This window comes from Typopeltis vanoorti, chromosome 3 (genome assembly GCF_054136105.1).
Source record: "Typopeltis vanoorti isolate ZY-2024b chromosome 3, IOZ_Tvanoo_1.0, whole genome shotgun sequence".
Taxonomy (NCBI): domain Eukaryota; kingdom Metazoa; phylum Arthropoda; class Arachnida; order Uropygi; family Thelyphonidae; genus Typopeltis; species Typopeltis vanoorti.
Genome location: NC_143551.1, coordinates 54365097 through 54384701, shown reverse-complemented (window position 1 = coordinate 54384701; position 19605 = coordinate 54365097). Strand labels below are relative to the sequence as shown.

The 19605-nt window shown below is 36.9% G+C and overlaps 1 protein-coding gene across 3 annotated transcripts in view; it reads left to right on the top strand.

Annotated features, from left to right (window-relative positions):
- Positions 1 to 19605, top strand: part of LOC150108161 (uncharacterized) — a 180596-nt gene that overhangs the window by 156040 nt on the left and 4951 nt on the right. For all 3 annotated transcript variants that reach the window (XM_090390613.1, XM_090390614.1, XM_090390615.1), the window contains exons 8-14: positions 6760 to 6851; positions 6999 to 7080; positions 7305 to 7367; positions 10343 to 10439; positions 11435 to 11515; positions 12150 to 13853; positions 18163 to 19080. In XM_090390613.1, coding sequence (XP_090246739.1) covers positions 6760 to 6851; positions 6999 to 7080; positions 7305 to 7367; positions 10343 to 10439; positions 11435 to 11515; positions 12150 to 13853; positions 18163 to 19080 — 3037 coding nt within the window. The remainder of the gene's footprint in view (positions 1 to 6759; positions 6852 to 6998; positions 7081 to 7304; positions 7368 to 10342; positions 10440 to 11434; positions 11516 to 12149; positions 13854 to 18162; positions 19081 to 19605) is intronic.

Below are 19605 nucleotides of genomic sequence, written 5' to 3'. Positions count from 1 at the left end.
CTGTCTTTCTTCTTAATATTCCAGCTTTCATTTCGATACATCACTACTGGAAATACCATTGCTTTGACAATTCTAACTTTCGTGGCCTCACACCTCTATCTTTCATTATGTTTGTAGGGTTTAAATAACTTTTTCCTCCAAATTTCATCTTCACTTTACCACCATTTCTTACTCTGGACCGCAGTCAATCATAACTCTCAGCGATCTCTATTTTATTTCCCTCTATTATAAATTCATCTAAATTGACAGAAGCCATCACTTTTGTTTTGCTGATGTTTAAATTAAGCCGCTAGGAGGGTTATGTCATCTACATACCTTAAATTATTCATTTTTCTGCTACCAATCTTAATTCCAGCTGAATCTTTGTCTAAATCAACCATTCTCATAATAGGTTGAATGTAAATATTAAAAAGGTAGGGCGACAGTATACAACCACCCTGCCGCATCCCTTTTTCCCCACTCCAAACACTGTTTCTCCAAAGACTGTTTTACTGAAGCTTTTTCACAGCTCTCTTATCAAGAGAATTAGATGCTCAGGTATTCCCATTGATCTCCTTACAATCCACGGTCTGTTGGGATCCACGCAATCAAAAGTTTTCTTATATTCAACAAAACAGACGAATACTTCCTTCTGCAATTCTCTTGTTCTTTCTATAATCCATCTCATGTTTGCTATTTGGTCTCTAGTTCCTCCACCTCTCCTAAAGCTTGCCTGTTTTTGTGGCATTTCTCTATTCACATATGGTTCCAACCTTTGTTGGATCACTTTCAGCATAACTTAAATAGCAAACTTAAGTAATACAAAATAATGAATTATAGTACATATGCCAAAAATAGCCCCCAAGTTTACCAGTTGTGATAATGAATTATATCACTATAAATAATGCTATCATTATATGCACTTCTTTAAATATATATATATATTGGAAGCATAAAGTTCACCAGAAAGTGGTTGAGAATGGAAAAGCTAAAATACTCTGGGATTTCAAAATCCAGACTGACAAAAGCTTGGAATGTAATACACCCGATGTTACAGTGGTTGGAAAAAAGGGAAAACAAGGGTGTTACGTTTATCGAAATATCAGTACCAGGAGATAGTCGGATTGACAACAAAGAAAATGAAAAAATTACAAAATATCGCGATTTGCAAATCGAAGTTGAACGAATCTGGCAAAAATAAACGAATGTTGCTCCCATAATAATAGGTGCTTTAGGCGCCATCCCTAAAACATTGAAAAAACATCTAGAAGCACTCGAGTTAGATGGATTAAAAATTGGGCAGCTGCAAAAGGCCGCTTTGTTCGGCACAGCTTTCATTTTCAGAAAGTATTTCCACAACTCATAGGCCCTTGGGTAGGGCTCGAATTAGTGGAATATAACCAGCCTTTTCTTAAGACTGAGGAAGCAAATCAAGCTTTGATGAATATTATATATATATATATATAGTTTGCAACGCGTACAATTATTTCTTTACTACTTGATTTACGGTACAAGTGGAAATTTGAATATGTCAGTCGACATGTCATGACAGTGCAGTAAGCACTATCATTTGGTTTCGAAAAATAAGCAAGTCATCAAATGAACTTCATTTAAATCCAATGTATTATGCGGTCAAAGAGAAAAAAATGTTCTTTTTTTAGATTTTGCGATGTTCCTTTCAAATGAATAACTTTTATTTTGCCTTCTCCTCCTTGCCTGTAAATCGTATTCATTTCTCTACTCTTTGTTACGATTTATCCAATTTTTGCAACAGAACTGTAATAAATCTTAATGACTTCTGACCAAACTAATCCTCTGCTTTCAACAACCGTCCATTACCTCCAGAATAGAATAGCAGAACTTGAAGGCAGCCCATCGAAAACGTTATTTGTGTAGAGCAGACGCTAATTAGGCCATGCTTTTCATCATTTGTAGCAATTCACCCATCCATTGCAAATTTTCCGACAGTTGAATACACACACCGCAAAGCTTTGAGTAAGTTTTGACAATGATTGAATATTGTTTACCATTTCAACATTCAAAGAGGAGATATTTGCGTGAGTTTTGTATAATGGTTAACTATTTCTCTGCGAATGTGGTTTGTAATTTTAATATCTTCCGTTCGTTATAAAGTAGAGCTATTGAAATATTTTATACTGCGATCAGAAATCTTAATTAGCTCCCATTTGGCTAAAATTTATTGATGTGGTTTCGTAGTTTGAAAATGCGGTGGTTGCCAATCGCATATTGAAATATTTAAATAAGTTATGGTTCGTTTTTGCTGCTTTTGTCTTCGTGCACTAAGTGGAGGCAAATAAATATCTGTATATATGCCTGAAGTTATGATTCATAATTATTAGAGGGATTGAAGTGAATTTTGGTGACTTTTGACGTTGTACATACTAGTAGCAGAGTTATGAAGGTAATTTATGTTCTTTCTTGTGGTTGAATCAGTTGCTTTAATATCATGTTTGTTCTAGGTGTTGATCAGAACTTTCCAGAGCCCTTCCCTTTCGTATATTGCATTTGAGGTTGTATCTTGTTTGACATTAAGGTCGGCCAAGCAGCCGGTGACATTGTCAATGCCTTTTTATTATTTTTTTTTGTTTTGTTTTAAGCGTCCACACTGTTACAATAATTGTCATCAACTGCAAATTGACTTTCATTTCGTTTTTGTTATGACTATGATTCACACTGTAATCGAGTACATCTTTCTGAAATAGATACATCTGCCTTTTTTGTTTTTAAATTTCGTTTACCAATTACCAAATGCGTCTTCTCGTGTTTAGCAAATTACGTTTCATTAATATTAACATTGATTTCTTTGATAGTCGTTTCTTGGATTGATTTCCATCTTGCCAGTGGATTTTTTCTTTCTTTTTTTTAACACGATTTTTATTCTTTTTACTCTAGTTTTATCACGTTCGATTGACGATTTTACGGGCATCTTTTTTGACACATTTTTAACGTTTTCAACTACACAGAGGTTAGACCAATATCCTTAAATTCAGTTATCGTTATCATAATTTCTGTTATCATGAGTTACATTTCAAATAGATCTGAAAGTTGAACACTTTATATGGAATTCTATTTCCATATGGCTTGCGTATGATTATACTCTCTTCCCTTCTATGGTATAGTATGCTGCTGAATAACACAGAAAAAGCAAGTTCGGTAATTGTGTTTATTTAGACTCAAATCGAATGAGTTGACTCGACTCGACCATAGATGGCAACACTATCGGCGATATTCTTTTTCTAAGTTGGTACATCTGCCATAAGCATCCATGTGAAATTGCAAGCCATTCTATCAAGTAGTTTGTTTTATACAGCTGTCGGAAGCCAAAGTGTTGTCTGTATCCCTTGAAATGGATAAAATTGCGTATCGTGCGGTTATAAAATTCTTTGTAAAAGAAGGTTTAACGCCAAAAGAAATTGATTCGAAGTTTATAAAAGTTTATGGGCACTCTTCTTCTTCGTTTTCGACAATTAAGAAATGGGCTGCCGAGTTTAAAGGTGGCCGTACCATCCTTGAAGATGATCCACGTGAAGGACGTCCAACAAGTGTAACAACACCAGAAATCATCGATCGAGTGCACGATACGGTATTGGATGACCGGCGAGTCAAAGTGCTTGAAATTGCGGAGACTATAGGCATTTCAAAAGAACGTGTAGGATATATTTTGCATGAAGAATAACAAATGAAAAAGCTTTGTGCAAGATGGGTGCGCGCTTGCTCACAACAGATCAAAAACGCACTCGCATGAAAATCTCTGAACAGTGCTTGGAGCGTTTTAACAAGAGTAAAACTGATTTTATGCGTCGATTTATTACCATGGATGAGACTTAGATTCACCATTACCCACCAGAATCCAAACAGCAGTCTAAACAGTGGACAGAAGCCGGTTGTTCAGCGCCAAAGAAGACAAAGTCGGTTCCATCAGCAGGAAAGGTCATGGCATCGGTGTTTTGGGATGCTAAAGACATTTTATTTATTAATTATCTTGAAAAGGGTGAAACAATAACCGGGGAATATTATTCTGATATTTTAATGGATCATTTTCTGGGAAGGTGCATCAGGACAATGCACCTTCCCAGAAAAGTGTTTTGGCAATGGGAAAATTAAGGGATCTGCACTATGAATTGTTGGAACCACAGATTTGGCTCCCTCTGACTTCTATCTGTTCCCAAAACTAAAACTCTTCCTCGCTGGTCAGCGTTTTTCTTCGAATCAAGATTGCAGCTATAGAGGGGTATTTTGCAGATCTTACTGAGAACCACTACAGGGACGGGATAATGGCGCTGGAGCTTCGCTGGAATAAATGTATTAGTCTGAAGGGAAATTATGTTGAAAAATAAAAATAATTTTGAAATTACAAATTCGTTTTTTCATTGTTAGACCGAGAACTTTTCAGACCACCCTCGTATGTTTACAACCTTTCGTCAGTGGGAATCACATAAAAAAAAAAATCTGTTACTGTCTCATCATTCACCTCGTATGAAACTTTTAATTAGAAGCAAAGTTTTATTGCATATTGAATGTCGTGTATTTGCATATTGACTTCTGAATTTTTACGAGAGGGCACTCAAAAATAACCGGAATCTGAACTCAGCGCACGCGCATTTTCTCGTATAGCTGCAACCAAATATTATACAAATTAAAAATGATTCGTCATATTTTGTCTGATGTTTCCTAGCCCAAACACCAGTCTGCCGTGGCGAAATAAATATCTATTCATCTAAGTATGTTACGTGTTTCTTTGAAAACCATTAATGTGTCTCAGAAAAAAAAAAAAAAAATCAAATATTAAGAATTATCGCGGCTGATAATTCCACCTTGGTTTGGAAAAGAACCTTTCAAATCCCTTGGGTGTATCAAGTGAGCAGGTAGACTCGAGTCCCGCTGTGGTATTTATGTTTATAAATGTCTTTAGGTGGCAGATGGTGTTTCATTGCCCTCTGAGGCTACACTCCTTATTGGAGACAAGTGCCTTGAAGAAAGTAGGTGTATATTTCTAGAGGTGGGTTTCCGTATGACCCCAACTCGTCTCTTCAAAGTACCCACTTGTTTTTTTTTTTCTACAACAGATAACTGATGGTTATCGCATACCTTATGGCCTTACCTTTCTCTTCCTGGATTGAGAATAGATAACCATTAACTGTGTGTGAATGCACTTTAGATCTTTGTCTTCTATTTTGCTCGCTGCTATTTTTGTATTAGAACTTACCACTTTTCTTTTAAAAAAACGCATTCAATTTCTATTTTTCTGCATTCGTTTCATAAGTAAATTTTCAAGAATTTTCAAACTCGTCTTAAAAGGCGGATAATGCTTGACGTGAGAATAAATGTTTAAAGACGACATTCTGACATGGCGGTGATGAGCATAATGGAATTATCCAATTTCTTCTTAAAGATTAATAACTGCTACTTTTCCAAGAATGACAGGAACATTGATGCACCTTCTAAAGAAAAGCATCAAGGCTTCGAAAAATGAAAATAAGACGCGAGATTTTCTCAGAATAATGTCAAATAGATTAAGAGGAAGTTGTAGAAGAACACTTCACCTTCGGGAATTGCTTCCAAATACCTTACGGACTCTAAAGAGACTTTGAGTAATTGCATTCGTATTGCCGAATAAAACAAAGAGAGAGAGAAGAGAGGAAATGGATTCACTAGAGAAAAGCATTGCAACAGCATAATATAGTAGCTACATATGAATTATTTAAATAAGGTAACGTGTTTATCCTGCTTATGTAGAGAATGTTGTCGGTACGTATTATTTAATAAAGGCTAGCGAATTTCGAAGCTCTGTTTTCATCTTTCGCTCCAAACAAATAAGTGCAATTCTTTTAGCGGAGTTTTAAAGGTTATTTTGTTGGTTTGTTTCGTATTCGTTGTAAAGGTTTTGGAGATCGGATTCATTTGTTTAGGATTTTATTGGATTTCGTTCCTACTCCTACTGAAGCTGTATTTCATTTTATTTTCATTTATTTTTATTTTTATCTACTATTCCTTTTCAGAGAGATATATAGACACGTCTCGGAACGAGTAAAGTTGGTCCGTTTGGTTCTGTGGAAAACTAGTATAAAAGTGCTCAACGGAACCACAGAGATCAGTCTCAGGATAGGTTATGTGCAGTTGGTGAATTTTTAAGGAAGCGTGAGCTTGAGTTGCCAATTTGGTGATTAATGACGCATACTGTTGTGAACCCCCCCCCCCAACAGATGTCATACATTTCCTAGAATGGATTCGCGTTTTTTGCCTCACCACCTCTAAAGGCAATCCATTTCAATCACGCACCTCTCTATAAGAGAAAAATTTATTTCTCACCCCTTTCTTGACTACATTCATTCTTAACTTTCATAAATACCATCTCGTCCTCTCCTCACCCATCATAAAATTCAAAATTCTATCTATTACTATCCTGTACGAACCTTTCAGAAGTTTGTATGTGTCAATCGTATCAGCCTCCCCATCCCCATTCTCCTGTTTGGTAGTGTCTGCAGACCACCAATTCTCGATCTGACTTCACAATCTGCATTCCATGCAACTCTCATCTTTAACTCTCATAGCGTCATAACGAATATTATCCTAGCATTTATTTCTTCATATATTAGATTCAAATGTTCATAAGAATAACCATTATGTCACAATAATATGAACATTTTTCATTTAAATGAATCTGGATGATGTCTTCAGATAACTGAAAGATTTTTTTTTGTTTTTGTTGTACTTAAATGTTTATTGTATGTGTGAGCAAAATGTTATTTATTTGTACAGAATTTTTCTGTGCTGGAAAATCATCATTGGCGATCGGCGATCTCGTGTCTGAAAGAAGCCAGGATGTTTGATCACTTGCCCAAAGATGTATGGTAAGAGGAATTCGTATAGCTTTTCATTTCAAATGTGAGTATTGAAATATGTTTGGGGGGAGGTGCTAATACTATGCAATGATATTTGGTGTGTTGTTTTCTTAAGACGACGAAGTGTTATGTTTTAATCGGTAATTTTAATTGTAGGAATGAAATGGAGTGGCATATTCGTTCTCTCATCCTCGCTACTGACATCACACGCCAGCAAGAATTCCTAACCAGATTTCGAGTAAGTGTTTGTTTGTACGATGCCGGAAATTTCTAAATAAATAAAATAAAAACAACATTTAAATATTTGTTTTCTTTTGTATAATCCTTCATTTATCCCCAGATCAGATTTTTATATTTTATGAGATCGCACAATTCGAAAGTATAAATTAACAAAATCTGTTAGAAGACATCTGTCGTGATTTTAATGCTTTGGAAAGCTCACTGTTTAATGTTTCTTTTCAGAGGTATTTAGACACGGAAGTGCTCGATCTGGAAGACAAGGAGTACAGACACTTCATCCTTCAGGTGGGTGTATAGAATGGTTCCCTTCCACTTACGTTCCACTCTGCAGCGTTTCACTCCTAATGTCAATAAACAAGCGCAGGTCGATTGCTTCGATCCAGCTAATACTGCCCGTCCGCTTAAGTCGGAGCGTTGTGTAAGGTCTAGCATAAGCAAGACCCGTTTAACACTTTTTATTGTGAATTCCCATAATCATAAACATTATCCCTGATTATAAATTTTATTTTACACACATAAATTGGATTACTTTTACCCAACAATTTTGCGATGATTCACTGGATCTTCGCTTTGAGAAACTCTGCTGTGGTGTAATCGGTGTATTCGTTGAAATTGATCGAATTTATTTGGACGTTAATTTTCAAACGTTGCACTCGAGTCTTAGTAAACCCTTTCAACATAAAGCGGTTAATAAAAATGAATCACTAAAACAAAAGAGCGAAACAAGAGTTCAAATTCGATTCGAAATTTTTGAGTTTGAATTTTATTCGAATAACGTCAAGTATTCACAATTATAGACTTACATATCAGTGCAAAAGTGGATTAGATAAAGACGGTATAATAAAGTGAGCTTAGAATTTATTTATTTTTATATTGTTATTTATTTATTTTATTTTTGGAAGAAGGGAATGTAAATAAATGCCATTGTAAATTCTCCAAACTATCAATATTGAGTAAACTAAATAAATTTCCTGATACATTTTTGTCTGAAACCTTTAAATGGAGAGGCTTGTTTTGAAAGGGAAAGGCTGGGGTATATCTATAACAATCTGTATTTCGATACCCTTTTCTAACCATTTTTGGTTGGTTAGACTCCTCCTCTGCTAGTCTCCATTTTTTTTCTCTGTTGAAGGCTTCTCATTACCTTCTCATTCTCCACTGTTTCATCATTCAGGCTTCACTGCGGTCATCGGTCCAACGTACGGTTGTCATCGTTTTTCATCCATGCGTTATGTTCACTCCACCAGTTATAATGTAAACCATCTGTCCATCAAGTTTGTCTCTTTTCTTCCATCATCTGTTGAACGGTTTCATTTGCATAAAAGTTTTCCCTCATTTTTTTTTTTTTAACGAAAAATTTATTTCACATCACGTGGTGTGATAAAGAGAGTTGTCAAATGTCCACCAAAACGAAATCATTTACGAATGATCCCAAAATTGGATTTAAGAATAACCCTAAAATAAAGGCGGTCGCCCAACTAAAACTTATTCAACCAAAATAATAAAATATGACTCTATCAGAAATCTTTTACAATAGTGATTTATTACAGGCATGGAGAGAGTCACAATTACTAGCATTCCGCATTCCTCTCGAACAGCACGCGCGCGCGGTGTATATGATGGATAACTAAACGCGCGGACCACTCGCTCTTTCCAATTTCAAATCCTCTCGTGTTTGAAGCTAGAACACTTGAACATCGGACAGGCTCCCGAGATAAGACGATTGCAAGCGATTTTTCAGTCGCTTGCCATCCCGTTATCTCGTTTAACGTGGAGCTTATAACGTCCAGGTCACGACACATTAATACCCTTGACGATGCCGCTATCTTCTTCGCATTAAGATGACTAAAACAGACAACGCTGCTGCCCAATTTGATTATTTCCAATTGTTTGAATTATTTCCACGTTTCATGCTGTTCAGTGATCTAATAAGTTTCTTTATGTAGAATCTAGCCTATCGGAATCTTTCTTTTTTTTTTTTTTTTTTGTACAGATATAGCAACACGAAAATATGATAAAGTGATGCAGACATCCTGTTGTTGCATTATTATCCAAAATGTTACATTAAAAAACATTAAAAAATAAAATAATGTTGGAAATAAAGAGAAACTTTGGGTAAAATGGTATTTATCCCAAGTTCCTCTATACACTGAACATAACTCTTCATCGTATACCCTGTTAAAAGCATGAAAATATTCGTAAGTGGCTTGGTTTACACTGCACGATGCACTTTTCATAACAATCGTTTGCATAGGATTTTTAATGAATTTTCTGCACACTCAGAGGTGGAGATGATGTCTCTTCCTCCTACTCCTTCCTCCCTCTCTCCCCACATTTCCAATGCATCTGACGAGGTATTGCGATATTTGCTCATCTTGTGCATTATCAGCTAGTATTCGACTCTTGAGAGATAATACTTACAGCAAGTATTATTAAACAGTACTTTTTTTCAACACTCTTCACCGATGAACTGATAACGTGTGCATAAATCAGAATGCTTCCCCCGATTACGTAGAGAGGGGAAGAAGCTGAAATATTTTACATGGAGGTTACCTTTTATATGCTACTATGGAAGACAAAAAAATCTGAAAAAAAATAAAAAGAAAACGCAAAATTTGTGAGTTTAAAGCGGTCACTTTAAAACTCAAATTTCTAATTCCATCTACAAGAGTCTTTTATAAGAGTTTTTAAATTGATGGTCAGTCCGACATGTCAGGGTTTGTCCTTCTGGAAATGGATTTTTTTTTTTTCTTAATTCCAAAACACTAACAAACTAACCTGAGAATATACGCAGTTGATAGACGTAGCACAGAATGTAGATATGTACTAGCCAACTCTCCTAGGATTAATTGGGTTTCTTTGGAACCTGGTTACTTAGCCATGGAGGCTAACACGTAAGGGGAAAATGAACTTCAAAGAGGTCTCTCAAAACTTTTAAATTTTCAATAAACATTCCTTTTATTACTTGAATACAGTTCGAGTTATGCTGATTTTGTTTCCCCCATTGTATGCTTAAAACACGTATGAAGATCGAAATCTAACGAATTTCTCTTTCTTCTTGGGAGAAAAAATGTCTTCAGAAAAAATATCTTGGGGAAAAAAATTACTAAGTATAGGAGCTTTTTTTTGTGTGTAATGAAAATTTTTGTGCAAAAAAACTGATGGTTCTTATTTCGTAATTATCTGTAATATCAAGGGGGAAAAAAAAATATATATATATAGAGATAGATAGATAGATAGATTTACTTTTATTGTTTCAGATGGCGCTCAAGTGTGCTGATTTGTGCAACCCTTGCCGGCCATGGGAGATCAGTAAAAGATGGAGCATCCAAGTGTGCCAAGAATTTTATCGACAAGGTACGAATCGTAATGATTCCAATTCGTCTGTATATATTTTATCTGAGCTTCAAAAATTTGTGCTGCTAAATCGTTAAATTTAAAAAAAAATCCATACATAGTGATGCTTTACTAAAGTTATAATTTCAAAGGGTCACTGTTTTGGAATGAAAGCAAAGCATATTTAAACATTCACTCTTCAAATATATGCGCCGATCTACTCCGATTCGCTTTATTACAGGAGAAAAGCTACTTCAACATATGGTTCAACATCTGCTACAACATATGGTTTAATTTACAATTAAATAAATTTACAATTAAATAATTGCACATAATACATACTTTTAAAATTGTATAACGGAAATAATTAATTACCTTATGTTTTCTAATAAAAATGGATTTTTATTATAGTTTTCGATCTCCATATATCGACACCTTTATATTTTTCGATATCATGGGATGAAAATGAATTTTTCATATAGTTTTCGATATCTGTGTGGGTGTGGGTGTGTGCATTAACCTATATGGAATCACAAGCATGTTATGTGTCTGCGAAGTTTGGATGTTTCTTGGTTGAATTTCATGGTTGAGAAATTCAACAGCTGTTAGAGCAAAAAAAAAAAAAAAAAAGGAACTGTTATATCAAACACTGTTTTCAATGAGAAAATAACTGACTTCCGCCTTCGTCACAATGAAAGCGTGTGAAGTAGCAACAGTTGCAATGTACAGTATGAATGAGTTTGAAGTTGCATAAGAATTGTAGCAATGGCGCAAGACGATGCATGTTAAGAAAAGTTGATAGTTGAATGGATACTAACATGTTTCTCATATCGAAATAACCTAAGTCATAATCTATTTACTATTGCTTTTTTTTCAAGAAATATTTTATTATTCATTAAGTTCACGGAAGCAAACTGTGAAATATTTCTAATATAGACGTAATGATATGATGCATATTCATGCACTTTTATCTCTCTTTCTTTCTCCCTCTCTGTCTATCGATCTCTGTCTAACAGGTGACTACGAACGACAGCTTAACCTGCCCGTCACTCCTATGTGTGATCGCACGAAGACTACAGTAGCGAAAATCCAAGCAGGTGGGTTTTTTCTTTCTTTTCCCCTCTGTACTTCATGTTTATTTTCACTGGTAACTCATTTTCGTGTTGCAATGGAAAAACTAGTTGAAACAAAAATTTTAAATTAACCTAAATAACGCAAAAGTAGTTTTAAAACGATATTTCGTCAAAAAATACTTTATTTTTTGATGAAAAAAAAGTCAAAATATTTTATAAGAATTGTAAAAAAAATCGTAACTATGTTTTTCTTATTTGAAGAAATGCTAATATTTGAAAAAAAAAACTATATAATTAATAATTGTTAAAGATTAAAAATTAAAATTATTATTAAAATAAAAATTAAATCAATATCATCAATCTGAACATCGTATTCAGAAGCTGAGGCAGAGGCGTATAACATCTAGTATTAATTATATTAGATTATAATCGCTGTGCATGATTTCAGCTATATTTTAAAAAAAAATGAAATTGATTTCAATTAATTTCGTCGTTTTCCGGATTCTCAAAATTGTCGCTAGATGTCACTACTGGATCTTATTCCCTCTTTCATTGCAATTTTCTTAATATGAAACATTTGAAAAGAAAAAAAGTTTTTTTTTTTCAAGCCCTTTTATTGTTTATAATATCTTTCTTTTTTTTCTTTTCTTTTTTTTAGATTTCTTTAAATTTGTAGTCTCTCCATTATTCGATATCTGGAACACGTTTCTTAATAGTTCTTTGTCCAATGAATTGCTGCTCAATCTGAAATGCAACCACGCCAAGTGGGAAAAGGAAGTGACCAGAGAAAAAGTGGAAAGAGAAAAAGCAGAAAAGGAAAAAGCGGAAAAAATCAGCATTCCGCAGGAAATCGAAGAAGAGACAGGAAATGAGGACGAACCCCAATTCCTTTTACCATTGCTTTCTCCCGTCGACATCTTCACCAGAGCAGCAGCCGAGGAAGACGAAAATGAGTTCACCTATGGACGACGCTACAGTATGCCTCTGAGCGTTCCCAAAATGCTTCCTCGAACCACCATCCGCAGACAGAGTTTCCCAAAATTCACGGCATTTCCTCGGAACACCGACGAGGAAGTGATCGAAAGCTTTCTGACTTTTCCATTGCATAGATCCCCGCACATTTCTTTGCGATCTTTGTCAGTAGAACAGTTGAAGCCAAAACTCACCATAGTGTCTCTGTCCAGCGGTGCTGGAGTGTCTCTCTTAAGACGAATGGATATGGTGTCGGAAGCCGAAAAGAAATTAGTGCACCAACCCACATCGTATCCTCCTTACATCATGCAAGACTTGGAATTAAGAAAACCCTCACAGGCTACTAGTGTGGAAGTCGTGCCAACAGTCTCAGGCGTCCAGCTAGCTACCGAACCACAGCAAACAAAGGTGGATACTCCAAATCATATGAGATCTACTCAGAGTGTGGAAAAAGGCCCAGAATCCGATACGGAAGGATTAACTCTAGAAGATCCATCCTCTCCGAAATCGGAGAAAGAAAGTTCAGAAGATCCCGATAATTCGGAGGAATTGGTGGAAGAAACTACCAAAAACGAATTCTCAGATGACCCATCAGTAGATGGACAAGACAATGATGAAGAAGCTGGAGAAATGATTGTTGAAGCATCAGAAGACGTGGTTAGAACGGAAAGTTACCATTCTCCTGTAGATGGAGAAATTGAGACCAAGGAGTGTACTAATGGATGCTGTAGTCCGTCCAGTGACTGCAGTGCGGAAGAGCTAGAGCTGACGACTCTTCAGTCGGACAAAAAATGCGGGAGACAATCATTATCTTCCAATGCATTTCATCCGCAAGGCGAAAATACGTTTCACTGCCCTGAGAATCATTCCGGACCAGTAGATGTAGTGTCTTTAGTTTCCAAGATTTTAGTGCCTATTAACATACGTGATGATGGTGGTGGTGGTGGTGCGGTCACTGATGATTCGTCTCAGGATTCGCTTACATCCAGTAAATCACGAAGACTCACAAGGCTCAAGTCGGATAGTGATATGCTCTCTAGTAATGTGGCATTTGCTCAGGGACCATCCCACGGAGGAAAGAGGATGTCTCATCTGGAAGATTATACAGCATCTTGGTGCTTGCATATTAGTCGGAGTTTGTCTGCTGAGCGATCCGAAGCGCCAAGTCGGGATTTTGATGCTCCAGCCTCGTCTTGGAAGGGTTCAGCCAATAGTTTGACAGCCGGTTCTTCACGCCTCATAATGAGACGCGGTTCGGCACCAGTGACAATGAGGAGCAGTCAGGTGTCGAGCTTCAATGACATTGCAGAAACAAGAGGAGGGCTCCGGGGTGGCTCAACTGGAACAGCGTTTACTCGCAGATGGTCCATTCCTTCAGAACCCACAGGAGGTAAGAGATTGTAAGGTTTTTCCTGTAATTAATCCATAATGCTGTGATCTTGTGAAACTTTGTTTAAACAATTTTTAACTAAGGGAACCCCACCAACACCTGTAATAAGCGAATGCAACTTGCTCTGAAAACGCGCGCACATCGAAAGTAGTGCGCTAACCTTCCAAGTATATTTCATGTGCATATTCCCAATCTCATGAAACACGTCTCATATGTAAACCAATAATATTAAGCGAATTTACATACTCAACGATTTAAACAATCACGTCATCCAAGTAGCCTCTTCTAAACTGTAGCCACCTTCTTTTCCTCGGTATATGATACTGACTGACTCTTTTTTTTTTTTTCTCATATGAATGTTTTTAAGAGATGTCACCTTGTTTTAGAAGTAGACAAAATTCGTAGAGGAACAACCGGTTGAACAGCGTAACCTATAGAAAAAATCTCAAGAGAGCAAAAAGTCACTACTGTGACTCTTGATAGAAGATTCTGTAGAATTTTTGATAAGGAAAGCTTTTTCTGTTTGGAACTGAATTTATTCAGCAACCCAGAGTTAGGCCACTCAATCTCGTTGTGGAACGAACGCATTTTAAGTAAGGGGAAAGTTCTGATAAAGGGTTCTACCTCAATTCCTTTATGGTGATTATCACCACTTTTCAGCATTCCCTTGCAGAATTTGCTTTCCAAAGTATCATAGAGTTTCCAGTTTGCATAAAAGCTGTATATTTTATTATATAATATAGTGAAGGAAATTCTTTAAAAGTTCAGCGTATTCCATGTATAGAGTCCACTTTTCGTTCTTTCGCTTCGACTTCGTACGATCGTTGGAGTTTTATTCGGCTTTTGTGTGCTATTAGAGATGGGTTGGTTGTTGTCATCAGAGCTGAAACGCTTTTGGCATTCTCGTAATATCATGTGATACCCTGTTGGCATTAGTCTGTTCTTGACATTACCCTCCCTTCTTAGTGAAAAGAACGTTACCCGGATGAAACATGTGAAGGCTTCCTGTTTTGGTTCGTAAAGTATCGAAATATTGATTCGGGATAAGAGGTGTGCCTTAAGTAAACCCTTTTGTTGACAGCAGCGTTGGAAAACATTTACATAAATATTACGTTCTGCTCACCCGGACTTCACGCTAGATTTAGTGTTCAAATGGATCGTGTCGCTGGATTTTCATCAAAAAAAAAAAAAAAACATCCTCCATCCTCTTATGAAGTTCTCAAAAGATGCTAATTAGCAATCCGAAATGAAAATTTCGTATTCGTTTTTTCATCACAAATGGAATGACGAATAAAAAAAAATATATTTGCGAGATATGGATTTATTTAATCATATAATCACTAATCAAATAGTAAATAATCAGACTTAATTTAGTAAGTTAAATTATTGTGAATTATCGACCTAAAGTGGTGTTGGTCTTCAACTGACATTTTTGCAATTAAATATTCGACTCCCCACTGTTTACTGCTAGCTCTAAGCTTGGCTTCCTTCCTTCGCCTTCTATTTTTGACCTTGTGTTTCTGTCAAAGGAGGAAATTTATGGCGAATTCCTGAGTTGCCAAGTGTAGTACAACTCGTTCAGTTGTGCTCGCTGTTTATCTCAAAGCAATTGGCTACATACCGATAGATAAAGTTTCTTAATTGCCGTCTAAGTATCGTGACAAACAGTATGTCTCTTGTAACAAAGTTACATAAGGACACATTTAATTAGAACATGAGTGACACACGTGTTTTGTAATGCAGAATTAGCCAGTAAGCGATGGTAGTAAAGCTTCTGTTTGAATATCTTCGGTTTCCTCGTGCAGATTACGAAGACAACGCAATACTTGCCCCTTCTGTCGGGAAAAACTCGGGTTGGAATCCGGTACAGGACGCGAAAATGTTATTATAAGCGCTTTCGTGTTGAAGGAGAGTTAACCCGTGTGTGGTACAGAGATGGAAGTTGGTATCTGGAATTACAAGCGAAAAATCACGTTCTCTCTGTATGAGATCGACTAACTCACCTTCGATTGCAAACGTCCTTATTTTAAACATTTAGCGGTTTTCTAAATGTATTTGTATTCCTTTACTTTTACATCCCCAGTGTAGTCGTCAAACCCGAAAATTAATTCAGTTATCAAAAAAAAAAAAAAAGCGATGATTTTGTGTCTATCGAATTATCAAATTAAAATTGGTAAGGATCGTTATTTTAAAAAAAATGTCGGAGGTTCATTGACGAACAGCATCAAAACTAAGAAAAAGTAGAAAATAATTAAGGACTACGAAGTGTTAAGCCCAAGAGTTCTTGGCGCTGACTGGGGATGAAATCGCAGCACATCCATTGTCTTCTGTTACCCAGGCTTTTTTTTTCTTTTTTTTTTTCAATCTGTCACTGAAAAAGAGTGGAGGTTAAACTTCGTTTAACCTCCACTCTTTCTTATTATTCGTATATGTATTCAATGCAACGAACAAAGCAGTCCAATCGTGGGTAGGCATTTTGTCGAAGGTCAAACGAATTCATTGACTTTTGCTCTTTGCACCTTCTTGTTTGTGTTTTGAGGCCATGAATATTGCAGCACATTTTTGGACTTTTGCCAATTTCAGCTTGGATGTAATTCTCCCTCTGAGAGTCACAGCTTATCGTGGCTGCACGTAAGAGATCGACTTTAGCGATTGCTAAGTATTCTGTTTAACTCAGTAGTTGAGACTGTTCCATTTTTGTCCCGCAAGGTGACGCAGTTTGTTTGAACGGGCTTCGGGAAGACAGTGAGAATTACAAACGTATTCAGCGTAATAATAATAATATTAATAAAATTAAACGCATAATAGTTCAAAACAGTACATTAAAATGAATACTTCACAACTTCTTTAGTATTACTCAACTAGACATAATAACAATTAGATCAATCCAGTTCCCCATCTCCGGAGATCAAACACAAAATTTTTCAAGCCACCTTCAGTCTTCCAGTATAGTGATAATCTCACACCCATCGACGAAGGCTACCACCTAGAAACCTTCACAAATATTGACATGTCCCGTAGTATGGTAGGGTGGTTAATCCATATTCCCGTAGTGTCCTATGTCTGTATCTTTTTATGCGTGCTCTTCTAGCCGGTTTGCCTGTTTTAATTGTGCATTAACTGTACATAAAATTGCCAAAGTAAAACCAAAAAATTAAAAAATATATATGAATACTGATTGACGAGTCACAAGCATCAGCGAGAAGCCAACACGTCCCTAGTTGAATGAAACGAAAATGGATTGTCTCTTTGCAAGCAACTAGGAAATAAAAATTTGGTAATAGAAATGACATTGATTTCTTTAAAATATATCTACGCTGTTGGTAAGAATAAATATAAATTTGATGTTTCATTTTTAATGGCGTTTATAAATCCTGTTTCATTTCTTGTAAATTATATGTACAGTTTTTTTTTATTGTAATCTCATCTACGAATGGTTATAAACTTGTGGCACATTAATAAGGACAGACTAAGGGTCTGGGGGATCTTGGTCAAGAGTACCTTTTCATGCTTCAGGGCTTCATGTCTCTAAAACTCACGCTGGGCGATGAAAGTCATCTACTCTGTACTTGGCCAACAGCACGATTGTTCAGGGAGTGATGCGTAATGCCATAGATGAAATGCGCTGGAACTCGGGCTCGTTTGGAGTTGCTGGCTGAATTCTGTTATGTCTCGTTCCTTCAACAATGAGTTACTGCATCAGATAAAAGTTCAAATAAGAATCGTATCTATCTGTCTACCTAAAGACAATCTCAGACATGCATGTCTCCATGGCTGGATTCGAACCTGCAGCTTGTTTTGATTGGTTGGTTGGTTGGTTGGTTGGTTGGTTGGGGGGGGGGGGATAGAACGCTAATCATTCTGTCAACCAGGCCAGCAAAAATATGCTTTGTTTTAGTTGCGTGAGTTACCACTTAGTGCCTTATTTCCATGCTATTTTAGTAATTATGTATTGAACATCTAGTAAAGGTTGGGTTTAAAAAGAAAAATTAATACCGTCTTGTAATACACAGATAATAATCATATTGCTCTAAACTGCATCCATATAGCTGTGGACAGATTGATTTGGAGAATATATAAATTTTAGTCAAACCTCGATTGGGATTGATTTGATTTATTCTCATGTGTAATAGTTCTTATCTAATTTACTCTCTAAAACATCAATTAGTTCGCTGTGCAAAAACTGAGGTTATTTCTTTTAAATGTTATTATGTAAGTCAGTTCGTTATCCAACCCTTGGATAGCGTGTGAAGAAATATTACTGTTTGTGCGCGATTAACACTTTTTTTTTTTTTTTTTTTTGCTTCAGCACTCCTTCCTGGTTCTGACGTAGAAAGCCAACACAGGATGTCTGCTTCAATATCACGTCGTCCTCTTCAGAAAGAATTAGTACGACAGCGAAGTTTTGGACTATTGGAATCATTGATTGCAGCTCCCTCTTCCGAATCGGAAAACGAAGGTTCCAGCACCGGACCAACCACTGAGTGTAGCACACGACGAAATAGCTCCGTCCCCGCTGACCCGGGTCGAAAACGTTTCAGTAGCCGAAGCACTGTGGATACTGCCGAACACGACGAGAGCGTCTGTTCTGAAATCCCCGATGTTTTTATCCCATCCTTTCAAGCCGGCCGACGCAGGGGGTCACTGCCGGCAGACATTCCAATTTCGTTGATGTGCCGAGTTCCTTCCATGACTTCCAGGTTGACCAGGAGAGGATCTGTCGAAGAATCTCGCCGGAAAGACAAGGAGGATGCCTCCGCTCATCGGTGGGAACAGCCAAAAAGACGAGGATCGGCCGGAGAAATACTGTGCGCACTAATCGGTCCAGTCGGAGCCCTTGCCACGTTTCAAGGCATCGCAGTGAAGTCGCCCTCGACGGATGGTGCCAATCTCGGTGCTCAACCTTCTTCCCTTGGTCTTCCAAGGCGGGGATCTGGAGGTCTAGAGCTGCTCAGTGGCTTCTGGCGTTCCCGAACTTTTGATCTAGCTTTCGATCCGCCACCGCTGACCTCGGGGAGGTTCAAACTGCCAAGGCAATCGTATTCACTTGATTCCTCATGTTATTCTGAGCGGCTTCCCGGACCCAGCTTGAGGAATGAAGACGTTTCCACTCTTCCTCCCGCAAATCATAGCAACCAAGGAGCCAGCTCAGGAATCTCTAGTTTGCTGTGCCAACGACGGAGAGGTTCTGTGCCGTTAGAACTCTCTTTTCTCTCCATGATCTCAGGTGAGTGGGCGATTGATCCCAAGAAAGGATAATTATTTATTTTCTTAGCGTGGATTCTACTAAATTGCAATTTCTGAAATGTCTGTTTAGGAGACTAACGTAAACAAATTTACATAACGTAAATTTGAAAAAAAGAAAGTCAATTTTACTTTGGTGAGTTTGAATTTCTTGTTATCGAACGTGGGTTCTTCTTGGGCCAGTTAACTGTACAGCTTGATCATGTCAATCCGATAAGAATTACATGGTCGGAATTTTCTTGGATCCCAAATGCTGCATAAGTGTAGACATGTTTTGAAATTCATTAGAATGAGGTGATGTCACTTAAGAAGCTTTGAGGAAACGACTGTATTGTCCAAAGGGTAAAATCTCATGAATTGGACTCTTCTACATGACATACTCTAATCCCTCCCTGTGTACTGAATGTAACAGTGAACACTAAAACTTGCTGTGCTATTTAGCGACATGTATTACCTCTTTTGATCAGCAAGTTCTTCTTCAGATCTTCACCGTTTGTTGCAAGTGCCC